The sequence below is a fragment of the Ranitomeya imitator genome, chromosome 5 (assembly GCF_032444005.1).
Source record: "Ranitomeya imitator isolate aRanImi1 chromosome 5, aRanImi1.pri, whole genome shotgun sequence".
NCBI classification, from domain to species: Eukaryota; Metazoa; Chordata; class Amphibia; order Anura; family Dendrobatidae; genus Ranitomeya; species Ranitomeya imitator.
In genome coordinates, this window is record NC_091286.1 from 168,976,841 (window position 1) to 168,994,136 (window position 17,296).

Consider the following 17,296-nt stretch of genomic DNA (forward strand, 5'->3'; position numbering starts at 1 on the left):
CGTGTACTATGAAGGACAGAGAATGAACTTCAATCCTATATTGCAGCCAGCGGGTAAGGAAAGGGTGAATCAAAAACCCCAAAACCCCGCCTCCATGGCTGAAGATTGTTCCCTCCAAATTCAGGTGACAGTGTCCCTTTAAGGGAATCTGTCACCCCGGGATGTATATGATGTGTTAATATGGGCATGCAGGTAATGGAAATGTTAAACCAGTTCTTCCTGTATGCCTCATATTACCGGTTTTGTTGTTGAGAAATGCTATGTTTGGTCTTTATGCTAATGATTTCTTCCAGGCTCTGAGGAGTGCGGTGCCTGGAAGAAATCCTGCCTCCTATCTTCATTGTAAAACTACCCCCTCTCCCATGTACGTCAATTATGGCCCAAGAATCCTGCCCCTGCGCCCAGCACTCATTCCACAATACTCTTCCTCTTTTCTATGGGTGCTGCATTCAAGGGTGTTCTACGCAGGCATCGGCTAGTCGCTGTGACCTCCGGCGTGCATGCTGATAATATGCTCTCCCTACTTCCTCCCTGCATGGTCATCGCTAGGAACCATGTGTACATAGCAATGACTATGCAGGGAGGAGGAAGTGGGGAGAGAACCTTATCGGCGCGCACATCACTGAAGAGGAAGTCGCTGACGCAGAAGAATGCAGTGCCCATAGAAGGGAGGAAGAGGTTCGTATTGTGGAGGGCGTGTAGGCGCAGGATTCTGTTACCATACACTTTAGAAAACGGTTCGCCAACACTCGTCTTACCTGCTGCTATTCCTCCTATATTCCCCCACATGCATCATCATCCAAGCCAAGTGTACATGTGTTCTCAATAGGGATTGGGGACTAATCCAACGGCAGCCATTTCGTTTAGAGAACAAAAATATTGGACATGTTTAAATTTGACTGCCTAATCCTGTTCCCCTGATATCTGGGAGAGTCGATGACCCCTCAGGGATAACATCAAATGCTCAATCTCAGTGTTACTGATTGGCTTGGCAACCAATGTGACTCCACACTGCTTGTTTCTTACCTCTCCTGTTTGGCAGTTTGAGGCTATTTTGCTGATGTAATTGCATTGACTAGCATATCCTCATGAGGGTGTTATATTGATAGTTCTAGTACAGGTCTGGGCAAACTGTGGCCCGTGGGGCACATTCGGCCCTTGGTTATTCCTGGATTAGGACAGACAGAACTTCTGAACCTGTGACTTGACGCCTGTGACTTTGGGAAGCCCGTACTTTTCACCCCCCCATCGTCTTGACTTCAACAGTATCTGTATCTTCTGGTATCAATCTCTCACGTGTTTTTCTAGGGAAAATAAATTGGCCACCCTTGTTCTAGCCATTCACTGATAATATTTGTTGCAGTGACCTGATAATGCATTTCTGAGCCATAATGGGCTGCCATAAAGGTGCACTTAGCCTCTAATCTACCGCTTAATACCTACACACTGTGACCTGCTCCATCAGACTTTTCATCTATATTCTTCTCTACTACAAGAATTTACAATAGGGCTGTACAATGTTCAGTTAGGAGTCCTAAGACTTTGTGCCCTTTGTCCTTAGGCTGAAAGTCCTCAAGTTTGAAGGAAAAAAAAAATAATGATGAACACTTTGTCTCAGCAATAGGTGATTGCTTTGCTACCGGAAGTAATTACTCTGTCCTGGGAACATGAGGTTTTATACATTTTGGATAGAGCACATGGGGCCTGCTGATATATACCATCTGTGGGTGAAGGGAAAATGGGAGAAGGGGGGAAAAAACTGATTTAAGAAGAAAACTACACATCTCTCGTACTTGATCCTAAATGGGGGTTTCTGGGAAGGTACTAATGATGTCTATGAAATTCCTTGCTAATAAAAATCAAACTGACTACAAAAATTGGCAGTGGGCTACCCAGCCCTGTAATGTAGTAGACATGACTAGGGAGTTGGTCAGCAGATTTGACCCTATCCAAAGTAAGGACATGCATAAGAGAACATGCCATTCGTTCATTTTGAATGGAAAAAAGTTTTTTATTAAAGCTGGCAAAATACATTTTAGAACAATTTTTGAACCCACATACCCCACTATTGTTCACATATAGATTTTTCACCCCCAAACATCTCCCTACCCCCAAACATCTGCCCAGACCCTTCCCCTTCTAGTGTACGACAAACAATACATTACCCAGAGAACCATCTAAAATATGTTCGTTAAAGTATTAGTAAATTGAAAATCTCATCCTTTGCCAATTCCCTTAAGGCTATGTGCACACGTTGCGGATTAGCCTTAGGAATTTCTGGTTCGGATTCTGCCTCTCTTGGCAGAAAACGCAGCTGTGGATTTGTCACATTCTTTTGTGCGGATCCGCAGCGTTTTTGGTGCGGTTTTGCTGTGGATTTTCAGTGTTTTTTTTACCCCTGCGGATTTCTATAATGGAATGGGTATAAAAACGCAGCAGATCCGCAAAAAAGAAGTGACATGCTACTTCTTTTAATCCGCAGCATTTCCGCACCGAATTTTCCGCACAGCGTTTTTTTTTCTCATTGATTTACATTGTATTGTAAATCAATTGCGGATCTGCAGTGTTTCTGCACCACAAAAACCGCTGCGGATCCGCAGGAAATCCGCAACGTGTGCACATACCCTAATACTACTGCAGAACATCTGATCCAGTTTCCCCATTTTTGCCCAAAGTTGGCAGTAGCTCCCCTTTTGATATACATATTTTTTTCTTCATATAAATTGTATGTTTCAGATATTTTATTACTTCATCGATGAATGGAGGAGCACTTGCCATGCAATGTTTAGCAATAGATTTCCTAGTGTGATGTAATATTTTGGATATGTCTAACTGAATTGGACAGGAATTTCTGGCGTCCCTCACCAGTCCCAAGATCCAGGATTTAGGACTAAGGCCGGGGTCACACTGGCGACTAAAACGGACGAGTGCAATGTGATAAAAAAAAAATCAGCCGTTTTCCACTCGGCCGACTCTCGGCTCACTCGCACCCCCATATAAGCCTATGGGTGTGAGTGAGACAACGCACATCACTCGGATATCATCTGTGTGATGTGCGTTAAACGCTGACCCCAGCAATGGAAGAGATGGAAAAATTAGTTTCTCTGCCTCCTCCGCAGCTGTGCTCCGATCCTCTCTCTGCAAGAGGCTCGGAGCACAGACGCATGACACTCGGCTCCCGCTCGCAGCAGAACAGGAGCCGAGGGTCATTAACATATCGCATCTGATGCTCTCGCATCGGATGCAATAAGCTAGTGCAGTGGTCCCCAACTCCAGTCCTCGAGGGCCGCCAACAGTGCAGGTTTTCAGGATTTCCTTAGTATTGCACAGGGGTTGGATTCCAACCCCTGTGCAATACTAAGGAAATCCTGAAAACCTGCACTGTTGGCGGCCCTCGAGGACTGGAGTTGGGGACCACTGAGCTAGTGTGACTACAGCCTTAGGCTACTTGCACACATCAGTTTTTTTGCATCAGGCACAATCCGGCAAATTTTCAAAAAAATGCCTATGCAGCATCAATAGTAAAAAGATATAATGTAAAAAATAATAAACAAAATAAAAAATCATGATATTCTCACCTTCCAGCGTCCCCCGCAGCCTTCCCGCTCTTCGCGATGGTCCCGGTCCCAGTAATGCATAGCGGCAATGACCCCAGATGACGTGTGGTCTCGTGAAACCGCTACGTCATCGCAGGTCATTGCTGCGATGCATTACTGGGACCGGGAGCATCGCGACCATCGCAAGCAGCGGGAAGGCTACCAGAAGGTGAGAATATCACAATTTTTTATTTTTGGTTATTATTTTTTTACATTATATCTTTATCCGGATCCGGAAGAAAAGCTGATCCGCTGCAATCAGTTTTTACACTAATTGTGCCAGATCCAGCAATTCGTCCCGCCGCCGGAATATGCGTGACGGAAGTAGCCTTAGTGGGATTTGAATTTGATAAACCTCCATTAGTATAGCAACCCTTTGCCATAACGCGGTTAACAGCGACCATGACCAAAACATATGTATTTTTTTGTATGTAAAATCTGCCAACTTTACGCCGCAGCGTGGAGTAGCCAACATCTCTTTCCCAGTTAGCTTTAAAGAGGTTGTGTACTACATTCTATAATGCCCCTACCAATTTAAACCTTAAAATGAATCTATATAGCACCAACATATTCTGCAGCACTTTAGTTTTTTGCACACATTATCATCACTGTCCCCAATGGGGATCACAATCTAATTTCTCTATCGATATGTCTTTGGAATGTGGGAGGAAACCAGAGAACCCAGAGGAAACCCACGCAAACACAGGGAGAACATACAAACTCCTTGCAGATGTTGTCCTTGGTGGGAATTGAACCCAGGAATTCAGTGCTGCAAGGCTGCAGTACTAACCACGGGCTACCATGTAAAAAAGTATTTATGTAAGTGGCTCTTGTTGTCATCTGTACCTGTGAGGGTTTCTATTGCTGACCGCTCACTCGGCATCACGTGATCCCGGCTGCAGCCATCTGCTGATGTCAAGTTCCAGATCTCCTGCATTTCCCCGGGCGAGACCCAGTTGCGCACACTCCTCCTGATTGACTGGGCTGTGATGTGAAGTGAAACACCATTCACAGCCCAGTCAATCAGGAGGGGTCTCGCCCGGGGAAATGCAGGAGATAGGAAACTTGACATGACATCAACGGAGGCTGCAAATGGAGTCACATGATGCCGAGTGAGCGGTCAGCGATGGCGCCCCTCACAGCCATAGATGGCAACAAGAGGTACAGTACAGACCAGAAGTTTGGACACACCTTCTTATTTAAAGATTTTTCTGTATTTTCATGACTGTGACAATTGTACATTCACACTGAAGGCATCAAAACTATGAATTAACACATGTGGAATTATATACTTAACAAAAAAGTGTGAAACAACTGAAATTATGTCTTATATTCTAGGTTCTTCAAAGTAGCCACCTTTTGCTTTGATGACTGCTTTGCACACTCTTGGCATTCTCTTGATGCGCTTCAAGAGGTAGTCACCGGTAATGGTCTTCCAACAATCTTGAAGGCGTTCCCAGAGATGCTTAGCACTTGTTAGCCCTTTTGCCTTCACTCTGCGGTCCAGCACACCCCAAACCATCAGGTCATCTGGCGTAGCACCCCATCACTCTCCTTCTTGTTCAAATAGCCCTTACACAGCCTGGAGGTGTGTTTGGGGTTATTGTCCTGTTGAAATATAAATAATGGTCCAACTAAACGCAAACCAGATGGAATAGCATGCTGCTGCAAGATGCTGTGGTAGCCATGCTGGTTCAGTATGCCTTCAATTTTGAATAACTCCCCAACAGTGTCACCAGCAAAGCACCCCCACACCATCACACCTCCTCCTCCATGCTTCACGGTGGGAACCAGGCATGTAGAGTCTATCCATTCACCTTTTCTGCGTCGCACAAAGACACGGTGGTTGGAACCAAAGATCTCAAATTTGGACTCATCAGACCAAAGCACAGATTTCCACTGGTCTGTTGTTCATTCCTTGTGTTCTTTAGCCCAAACAAGTCTCTTTTGCTTGTTGCCTGTCCTTAGCAGTGGTTTCCTAGCAGCTATTTTACCATGAAGGCCTGCTGCACAAAGTCTCCTCTTAACAGTTGTTCTAGAGATGTGTCTGCTGCTAGAACTCTGTGTGGCATTGACCTGGTCTCTAATCTGAGCTGCTGTTAACCTGCGATTTCTGAGGCTGGTGACTCGGATAAACTTTTCCTCAGAAGCAGAGGTGACTCTTGGTCTTCCTTTCCTGGGGCAGTCCTCATGTGAGCTAGGTTCTTTGAAGCACTTGATGGTTTTAGCAACTGCACTTGGGGACACTTTCAAAGTTTTCCCAATTTTTTGGACTGATTGACCTTCATTTCTTAAAGTAATGATGGCCACTCGTTTTTCTTTACTTAGCTGCTTCGTTCTTGCCATAATACAAATTCTAACAGTCTATTCAGAAGGTCTATCAGCTATGTATCCACCAGACTTCTGCTCAACACAACTGATGGTCGCAACCCCATTTATAAGGCAATAAATCCCACTTATTAAACCTGACAGGGCACACCTGTGAAGTGGAAACCATTTCCGGTGACTACCTCTAGAAGCTCATCAAGAGAATGCAAAGAGTGTGCAAAGCAGTCATCAAAGCAAAAGGTGGCTACTTTGAAGAACCTAGAAAATAAGACATATTTTCAGTGTTTCACACTTTTTTGTTAAGTATATAATTCCACATGTGTTAATTCATAGTTTTGACGCCTTCAGTGTGAATTTACAATTTTCATAGTCATGAAAATACAGAAAAATCTTTAAATGAGAAGGTGTGTCCAAACTTTTGGTCTGTACTGTATTTACAAATATACTTCTTTACAAGGTTAAATCTGTGGGGACATAATACACTGTAGTGGACAACCTCTTTAACTAGTGCCATAGGGTCACCCAATTTTTTTAATAAGTGAGTTAAACGATAAAGAAATAATGCTTTTAGTAATTTTTAGCTTGTACCAAAAAGTCTAGGTGTCCATTTGATGAGATAGTGAGGTCAGATATGGTTTCCTAGGATCTTATTGCATGCCTTGGTTGTAAGTATTTGAAGAAATCGGAATTGTGAAAAGTGAACTCCTGCTTCAGATATTCAAAAGGGCAGAAATGGCCATCAAGATATAATTGGTACAGATATTCCAAACCCTGCCTTTTCTATTCCTTGAACCCCCTCCAAATGCTGTAATTTCCTCAAACCATGGTTATTCCAAATAGGAGTATACTTGGAGCAACCTCGTATTCCCCACCACTTTTTACAAGTCCACTAGATTTTATGTATCAGGAGTAGAGTGGGGTAGCATCTTAAGTTTTCTTTAAATTTATGGGATTCCAAGAGTTCCTGCATGTTGTGAGTTCCCCCCAAATATTCCAACACTAGCGCCCCTCCATCTTTGTCCCTCAAGAACCAACCCTTTAAAATGCTGAAATTGGGAGGCCAAGAATTACCCTCATGTATGCAGCCACGCTAATTCCCCCCGATCTTTGGGTAGCTATAGCTTTTCAGGTTTAATTCTAGTTTCTTGTTTTTCCATACCAGATCTCTAAAGATGTTATGAATTTCCTGAACCAAAATTTGGAAATCCAAATGGTGACGTTGTGCAAGTGTATATAGGATATAGAGCATAAGGAATCACTGGCCTAAATTATGTATTTATTTATATTTATTTATTATTTCCATTATAATTGGAAGGGAAATATTAGAATTAACAAATACAGGTTGTCGGCGTACAGAACAATTCTTTCTACCTTATTATCATTTTTTAAACCCTTTATTCCTGGATGCCCTCTGATTATAAAAGGGCTATTGCAAGTGCAAAACATAGTGATGATAGCAGGCACCCTTGTATTGTACCCCTGTAAATTTTAGAACTGTCCCAATTGACCCTTACCTTAAGAACATACAATTCTAGTTGCTGTTCAAAGTACTTTTGCTGAGACAAGACATTTAATTTTCAGGTCACAAGTGCCCAGTGGGCCATCTACAGCTAAACATGTGCCATGGCTGTAGTCACCAAAGCAGGGCAGCACTGTCTGGTGTGGACATGCCTGCCTCTGAAACCCCATGTTTGGGCCGGATATGAACAGTGCATGCGCAGGATTTCAAAAGTGGGCGCGATGACAGTGGTAAGCTGTTGGGGACAGCTGCAGTGACAGCAGTCAGAGCTCTGCTTCCTGGGCACTTGCAACCTAATTAGAGCGAATCTGTAAAATCTGCTTTCACTTGTACAAGTGCAAGTAGAAAGGTATGTGTTCTCGGGTGTAAGTGTATTATCCAATGCTGTGAAAAATCTTCCGAGTTTCATCCAGACAACTTGGTCGATTTTCATCTTTGTTGTCATCCGTGTGTTTGGTTTTCAAAAATATACATGATCAATACTGATCCTTAAGATAATTTAACCCATAAAGATCAGGTGCTACACAAGAATGTTTTGTGTGGGATTTGAAAAAAATGTTTTTTTTTCCCTCCACACGGACACTTGGTCTGTGTGAAAAACTGTCATCTCACCAGCCCTATTGAGTAAGGCTACGTTCAGACTAGCGTTGTGCTAGTGTGCGTCGGGTTAGCGTCGGGCGACGCAGCGGCGATGCACGCGTCATGTGCCCCTATGTTTAACATGGGGGACGCATGCGTTTTTATTTGTTGCGTTTTGCGACTCATGCGTCTTTTTTGCCGCAAGCGTCGGACCAAGAAAACGCAACAAGTTGCATTTTTCTTGCGTCCGATTTTCGGCAAAAAACGACGCACGCGTCGCAAAACGCAGCGTTTTTGCATGCGTTTTGCCACGTTTTTGCGTGCGTTGTGCGTTGCGTCGCCGACACAGCGGCGCACAACGCTAGTCTGAACGTAGCCTTACCTTGGTCAGTGTGCTGTGCAATCTTTACTCAGCACATGCCCTACTCTCGTCTTAATTAGGCCTTATCGGAAGAAGTCTAGGGCAGACTACTATTTAGCATAGGGCAGACTACTAATTAGCATATTGTAAGTGCCAATTGGCTCTTACCCACTATATAAATGATAACCCTGCCTCATATTTGTGGAGTTTTGTAATTGTTATCAGTTGATTAGAGATAACGCTGCAGAGTAAAGTTCTCCCACTTATTGGAAGTCCATGGTGCAGATGTTGGTTTGTAATAAAGTCTATACTGATTGTGAAATGTTTTTCCTTGAGACGCCTCCACAACATTCACCTGATCTGCAAGAATGCAGTTAGTGTAGGTGAGGGGTGATGGCAGCTCTGTACTGAATGACCCATCACTTCTGTGAGAGATGGCGCAAAGCCCCCTGATCTAGTTACATTGGTCGGCATTGCTTTTGCTAGTTGCACAATCTTTTGATGTTATAAAGGGCTCACATTATGATGTATATTACCATTTCTAAATAATAATTGCTGCTTAAGTTTTCTAGTTAAACCTTCTTCACAATGACTGACTTGTCTTCTGAATGTGCATTGTATCAGTACAGATTTTATGGCGAACCTGTGGTGAAGGCCTGCATTGAAAATGGAGCTCACTTTGTTGATATCTGTGGAGAACCCAAAGTAAGTTTTCATTCACTTAATACACAAATAATGGTTTATGTGCTTGTAGTTATTACATTATTTTTATCATTCTTTAGTTTCTGTGTTTAAAGATTATTTTCATCTATAACCATATAACATCTATACTTGGCGACAACCTCCTGGCACCCTCATCAATTCCAAGAAAAAGGCTGTGTAGACATGCGCACTACCATTCCATCCACAGCCGGCATGTCTCTTATTAGCAGGAACTCTCTGCAATCGCTGTAGTCTAAGGCCAGGATCACACATGCCAGAAGAGTCTCGCATGTTAATACCCAGGAGCCAAATCCGCAACGTGTGCACATACTCTCAGGCCGGGATCACACATGCGAGAAATATGGCAGAGTCTCGCATGTGTGATCCCAGCCTGAGAGTATGTGCACACGTTGTGGATTTGGCTCCGGATCCGCAGCGGATTTGGCCCTGCGGATCCAAAGCAGTTTTCCATGCGTTGTACAGTACCATGTAAACCTATGGAAAACCAAATTCGCACTGCAAATGCTGCTGAAAATTTCACGCAGAAACACAGCGGTTTATTTCCCACAGCATGTCAATTCTTTGAGCAGATTCCGCAGCACTTTACACCTATTCCATAATAGGAATCCGCAGGTGTAAAAATGCAGGCGAAATCCGCAGAAAATCTGCAGGTAAAACGCAGGGGGCAGAATCCGCGTGGAAAAATCCACAATGCAGTCCACAACGTGTGCACATACCCTAACTGTGTAGATGCCTCTGTCACTCTCATGCGGCAGGATTGAAGCTGTTGCCCCCTCTAAGTGGGACCAATAGTTACCGTGTCAGTCGGCACCCTCTAAACGCCCCCATGGCTGCCGTCTTGGTACTGCTGTGAAGCCCGGCGACAGTCCCATAAACTAATATAAATAATGCCACAATCCTTGCTTAGCTGCAATACGTGATAATAATGAATTAGTTGTGAAAATAGAATATTTTACTGGTGTCAAATTGACAATCCAGAAAGATAAACACAAATTGCATAAAGATTAGAAAAACGTCATATAAGATGCCGAGTAGAGGAGAAACTGCATGAGAACTGATGTTACAAAAAATACGGTAAGATAATATATGTGATCCAACCAGTGATAAGTCATAGGTAGGGAATAGTACCCAAAGGATTGTAGAATAAAAATGCATATATAATGAGAACATAATTATTGTAAAAGGTTATGGAAAGGCGGTATGAATCAAATAAATAAAAAAAATCTAAAGTAGTAACCCAAATGTGATATAGGAATCACACTGTCCCTCCGCCCCACTTTCCAACTTGCGTTTCGTGTGGCTTCTTCAGATAGTGATGGACTTCATAGGAACCCATGGTTTACATTATATACTGAAGTATTGCAGTACAATTGGTGGAGGAAGGTTGAATTTGGTGGACCTAGGTCTTTTTTTCATCCCATGTAACTATATAGTACAAGTAATTAAAGCATCGTAGATTCAAATCTCCCATGGGGAATAAAGAGAAAAAAATAAATGGCCCCTTTTTTATCTGTTAATAAAAAAGAAACATGCTTTGTATTTAAATTAATCCGTACTATAATCGCCATAAAGAGGGGTAATAAAAATCAAAATGTCAGATCGGCATGCAAAAAAACAAGCACTATTACACAGGTCAATCAACAGAAAATTAAAAATTTTATCAAAATCTATGCATATTTTGGCACCACCTTAAGGGTATGTTTCCACAGTCAAGATACGGCAGCACTTTGGACGCAGCACATGTCCGTTCCATCCAAAGCTATGCCGGATTTTGTAGGTGCGGTGATTCCGCATGTGTTCATTGAACCGTGCTGAATCACTGCATCCTGTGCATTGGACTGTGATATTTATCTTGCTGAGGCGGAGTGTCTCCGCAAGATAAATTGACTTGCTGCGGTCTAGAAAGACGCACCGCATGTGCGTATACGCAGGGAAGCCGGAGGCGTCTTTGCACACATAGTGGAGACGGGATTTCATAAAATCCCATCCACTATGCTGTAACATCTGGCCGCTGCGGATTGGATGCTGCAGCTGTACGCAGTGTCCAATCCGCAGCATTTACTTACCCTGGAAACATACCCTAATACTGTAGTACTGACATGGAGAATCAGCTGTTCACGTTCAGCAGCTTGTGCTTTCTGCATCAACAGACCCATGAGCTATTGATTGGCTGCGACGGGGATGTGCGTTTATCAATGCTGCAGTCAAAAGAGCAATAAAAGCAATGCTAGAAGGCCTGTGCTGGAGTCGGGAAGGGCTGTCCTTATTTTACTTTACAGGAAGTGTTTGGGGTCCACTTTTCTAGAAGTGGAAAAACCCTTTAAATAAAAAAGGCAGCCACAGATGGGTTATAGGAACTTGAATGCAAGTTCTCACACGGTCGCTTATTGTGCACCGTGTGGGAGAGCAGCCTGTTGATCACAACCATACTATTAGATCAGGTGGACTAGCAGCAATGTACTACACAAGTCTGTCCTTGTTCAGTTGCTGGAGAATGAGGTATTAGTAATTTGTATGGCACATTGTAAGGTTTGGGTCAGCCTGCATATATGGAGGTTAGGGTAAGTACAGATGGTCGTAGATTATGCAAATGACATTCTGAGCAGAGTATGATCAGAGTTTTATCAGAGTGCCAACATAGTGTCCGATGAGAGAATCTGAGCACTCTGAGAAGATGGAGAACAAAATGTCTCCATCTTTTACATTCTGTGAGCCTGCGTAAATTGGACTGTACTTGGATGTCATCCGAGTGCAGTTTTTTTTCCACGCATGCATTGACTTGAGTGGGTAAATAGCATCCAATTTCAAAAAGAAATTGCAACATAGTGCTATTTATTTCACTGCCAGTGTCTGATATATATATATATATAAGTTGCTGTCACAACCACAAGGGGTCGGTCCAGCGGACGACATAACAACGGGATGGGAAAAGGGGGAGGAAGACCCTAATAGTAGGGAATGAGGGATGGGGCATCGCCTAACTCAGCCTGTGCCTATCCCTCTCCCCTAATGCCCTATGTGGGTCCTTCCCCCTCCCTGCCACTGTCACATACCTGTCCCTTGCTGTCACCTCACTAAACCCTGGCAAGTGCACTGGCCGGCAAGGACGCTAACCTCACCGTTGCAGATACTACTAACACGGGGGATTGTGACAAGCACAAAGACAGACAAGGTATGTAATCAAGCAACTTAGCTCCTGGCTCTGCTGCCAAGCTCCACACCACAGAGGATACGGAAACAGGACCCCGAACTCCACAGAAGAAGCAGATTCAGCACTGACAACAGAGGGCTGCAAGTCCAAGGCTGGCATACATAGAAATCTCTATTACCAACAGTCAGCTGGTGTGTCATATGGCTATTTAAATGATGTGGGAGTAGTCACCACCCACATCAGGTGACCAGCAACAAAGCAGCTTCCAGCAAGGAAACTGACATTAACCCTTGCTGGCACGAAAGCAAAAAACAACATTTAAATTAAAGCTGAGGCAGAGCTGTCACGAATCCAAAAATGGATTGTGACACGTGCATTAGCAATGCTATTTTGATAAGATGTCTGAGTGATATCTGATAAAAAAATAAATAAATTGAATATCACTAGTCTGATTTATAGGCTGTTGTGAGAGTGCCCTTATTGATAGACTATAAGCCAACATGGTGCACAACACCACGCAAAGCCTGTAGAATACTAGTGAAACCGGGTGTGTTTGTCCAAATCTGCCCTGCTGATAAAGATGGATGGTAGACGATATTCTTCAAAGCTTTATTCAAAACTGGTTAATAGTCAATGTGTTTTGAGGTCATGCAGGACAAGATAGGGGTTTGAAGAATATTGTCTGCCATCCATCTATAACAGAAGTGAAGATTTGGACACATACACCCGGTTCCACCATTATCATTTGTCTCTGATCCCATGTCCTGCAGCAGCTGATCCATACTTTTTACATGTTGCTTAGTTGCAACAAAATGAGGTGAGTGTACCTCTCCCAGAGCACACTATGTTTTTAACCAGTTGAGACCCTTTATGCTTTTTTTTTTTTGCTCTCCAGAATTTCTACTTTGATTCATGTAGAATACTAGGCATACACCCTATCTATGGATCATAGGTGTATGAGTGGATCTTAATCATCTATATATATAATTGTCTAAGGGTTTTTCCGTCTGTCTGTCTGTCTGTCTTTCTGTCTGTCTGTCTGTCTGTCCAGGAAATCCTGCGTCTCTGATTGGTCGAGGCCGCCAGGCCTCGACCAATCAGCGACGGGCACAGCGACGATGATGTCATAAAGGATGTAGAAATCCCACGTTTCTGATTCAGCGACGGGCACAGTATCGATGTAGATGTCATAATGGTTGCCATGGCGACGATGATGTCATAAAGGTTGCCTTGACCAATCAGCGACGGGCACAGTCTGCCGCGAATTCTGGAATCATCATTGTCCAAATACTACGGGGACATGCATATTCTAGAATACCCGATGCGTTAGAATCGGGCCACAATCTAGTAGTTACATAGTTATTAAGGTTGAAGGAAGACTTTAAGTCCATCTAGTTCATCCCATAGCCTAACCTAACATGCCCTAACATGTTGATCCAGAGGAAGGCAAACAAAATTCATGTGGCAAAGAGTAAGCTCCACATTGGGGAAAAAAATTCCTTCCCAACTCCACATACGGTAATCAGACTAATTCTCTGGATCATCGCCCTATCAAGGAATCTAGTGTATATACCCTGTAACATTATACTTTTCCAGAAAGATATCCTGTCCGCTCTTAAATTTAAGTAACGAATCATCAGTATTTTACAACCTCCCTTTCATAACTCTGTGGTCTGTCTGTGGAGCGCCCCCAGACGCAGGGCCGTGGGTTACTTGGTACCGGTCCTCTCTGTCTCAGTTCTGGGGTTGTCACGGTGGCTGGACCCGGTCCGTGACCCTGCTAAGGGACGTCCAATAAAAGGGATGATGAAAGTCAGCTAAGGTTTCGTGACGCCACCTGTGGTATTCGGTCAGGGTGACCGACGCTGCTTGGGCTCCACTGGGGTGATGTGATGGCAGCTAGATGGTATCCCTTCCCATAGGTGAAGTATATCCCCAGGGCTTCCCGGTAATGTAGATGGTGATGGTGTGAGGTGCAGACAATAACGAGGACACAGGGTTGCAGTCTCTTTACCTCTTTACTGGTGACTTCAGGATCCTCAATCCAGAGCACAGTTAACAGGGCTGTCTGAGACCGGCCGGTCCGAAGGCACATCCAGAGTTCCCTTTGCAGGTGGAAATCGTTGCCTACCACTAGCGCCTGTGTGTTATAGTGCTTCCCTGCTGAGCATTTGGGATAGTCCTCACAACTGTTCTCATTCTTTCTAGTTCTTTCTCGTTCTTTCTAGTTCTTTCTATTCTCCGTCCCCCAAGTTTGTTATGGCTAGGATGCACCCATTTGACGGGTAGGCTCGGAGCTCTTCCGGGACCCTAGAGACGCCCCTCTCCACGGTTGCCCCCTATGTCTGCTTAGGTGATGTAAGGTAGACAGCCAACCTATAATTAATTGTCCTGCGGTATTTGAAGTAAGGCATAAAGCCAGTTACTTTCTCGGTGTTCCAGGCACCGGCTACGCGCCCAAGTAGGATGTTGCCGTTCTCGGGGCATGACTCCTACTGGCTCTCCTTTATGTTTGATCTCGTTTCTCACTGTCCACAATATCCTTCGCTTCGTGTCCATTCTAAGGATACCGCCGCAAGGTAGTGCAGGCGCGGTTCCGTTTCGTTCTGTTCTTGTCGCTAAGTCTCTGCCAGGTTCCCACGCCTGACAGGGACTCCCCTGAAGTCTCCCTCGCAACACCCCCTGCCACGGGATGTTGCCTGGGCAAAACCCAGTCAGCTTCTGATCTAACTTCCTATCCAACCCCTAGTTTTACCAGTGTGAGGAGTGGCCTAATAAATAAAACCTTTTGCTCCCCCTAGTGACAGGAGTGTGAAGTGTAATGTGTGCTGGTGATACCTGGTCATGTGAACTCCTTTAGTGCCATCAGACGTACCATCACTCCCCTTAGTGGCAGAGCGACATTACTGCAAGGACTGGGTCTCTGGGGCGCTGCACTCCCCCCCATTTAAATCCAGTACTCCTGGACTGGGAAGAAGAACAACAATACATGTTAGCAAAAGACATACAAAATTTTGGAATGCTTGAAACAAGTAAATATAACAATGCTTCTCTTTATGGGAGGTGAGGACACTTGAACGTTACAAACAAAAATAAGGTTAAATATTTTAAATAACACTCTGACTATAAATAACTTCTGGCACCCTGCCGGGTATTCTACTAAGTGCAAATTCTGAACAATAATTTAACTTCTCCTTTAAGGGCGTATAGGCTGAACCCACTAAAGACTTACTATAAAGTACTTTAATGCAAACTCAACTTTTTCTTTATTTTTCTAACTTCACATATGCAGGACCGCCTAGCTCCTTGTCTGGGCCTACTGCCGTTGTCGCAATCAACCATCTTTCTATGGTTCTCAGGAGGACTCTCTAACCCCTACGGGTTCACTGTGTTGAAATTCGTCTTCCAACTTTTCCTGTCCTCAATCTCTAGTAACATTATCAACATTTCCTAAGTCTCAACATTATTACAATTTAACTTTCTTAAGGCAACATTATACTTTAGTGCAACACGTGAACATTCCCTTTAAGAGGGAACCAAGTCTCTTTGAGGTAGTGCAGATTCTCTCTGTTTGCAAGTCCGTTAGAAAGCAAGAACTTTTGCGCTGTATTCAAAAACAGTCTCTTCACAAAGCCTTCTTTCTTTGTAAAACCAGTAGAGGGCACCTTTAAGAAGGTGCGAACTATTTACAAAACAGTTTGTCAACCATTCACCGTCCATGATTCGGCAGTCTTTTAAGCAGTGATGAACTTGTGCAAAAATAAAACAAAACAATAGGGATCCCGGGTAAACAAAGAAACCCCTTTAAGGATTAACCCTAGACGGGTTTTAGCAGCAAAACAGCAGGAAGACAACCAATTAACTATTTACAGTTTCAGGTTTCCGAGGTTTATTCTCGCAACAGTAAGTTGCAAGGCACCAGTTGGCAGCAAACACTTCCTGGCCGGGGAAGGTCTGTATCCGGGCTCTCATCTGTTGCTGCATTACTATCGTGGATTTGTCTCTCCGGTGTGGTCAAGTCATTAGTGGTCTGGGCACGAACGGCAGTGCCAGTGGCCGACTCCACACGCAGGACGCTATACGCAGGGGTGGTATTACTGGGTCCCGCAGGTTCTGGGATCGGCGAGACACTGTCATTAGTCTCGGTAGTGACCGTAGACGGCGCTACCACAGGCTCACGTTGTCTGACCCTCTTGGCATACCATCCCCGCTCCAGTGGCGGGTGTAGGTCACATAGTCCCCTCTGTACAAGTTTCGGGTAGGAGGTACGCTGTGAGACGGGTTCTACATTACAGCTAGTCACAAAGACTTCAGTTGGCAGCCCTGACTCCAGTATAAAGCCGCAACCCCTTCTCAGATGAAAGGCTAATACTATCCCCTGTTTCACTGCACTTTCAGGACAGCAGTGGCAGAGGGGCGTTTGTACCTCTGGTCGGGCAGTCTGTTCTGTTCGTTCTCGGTCTTTCCACTGTGAAATTAAGCTTCGTCGATACTGCTCCCAGGTGAGCCCAACTATGTAAGAGCCCTCCTGTCTGGACCCGTCCGGTTGGATCCTTGGCGCATCCCATTCAAAAATCACCCCCTCGTGACTCACGTCCAATGGTTCGCCCATAGATGTCGGTAGCGGGGGCAATATCCCCTTCATGGCGTAAAGAGCTGCCACCACAATCTCGGTAGCGGAAGACTGGTCATAGATGGGATGTGGAGCGGTCGCTGGAGCTGGATCGGTCGGTGGGGCAGGGTCGCTTTTGGTACCTGCGTCTGATGTGGTTCCACCGATGTCGATCGGCTCCGCTGACGAGGACACTGGAGGCTGCTGCGGCTCTGACCACGGCTCCCCCTGTACGATCTTCTTGCACAGTTCCGACTTCCATTTCTTTGCCGTCGCCGACCCCACGTCCGGAGTTGGGTGGTTCGATGCCTCCTCCGGCAGCTCCAAGAAGTCCAGATCCCCCTGTGGCGGCAAGCCCCGGTTCGGCTCCGCTGGGTTGCAGTGACCCTGGGTCACTTCGTCGTCGTTCAGGTACCCGCTGGTCGTC

The 17,296-nt window shown here is 44.7% G+C and overlaps 1 protein-coding gene across 1 annotated transcript in view; it reads left to right on the top strand.

Moving 5' to 3' along the window:
- LOC138681636 (saccharopine dehydrogenase-like oxidoreductase) overlaps positions 1 to 17,296 on the top strand; it is a 214,710-nt gene that overhangs the window by 35,203 nt on the left and 162,211 nt on the right. The window contains exon 3 of the mRNA XM_069769311.1: positions 9,008 to 9,088. Coding sequence (XP_069625412.1) covers positions 9,008 to 9,088 — 81 coding nt within the window. The remainder of the gene's footprint in view (positions 1 to 9,007; positions 9,089 to 17,296) is intronic.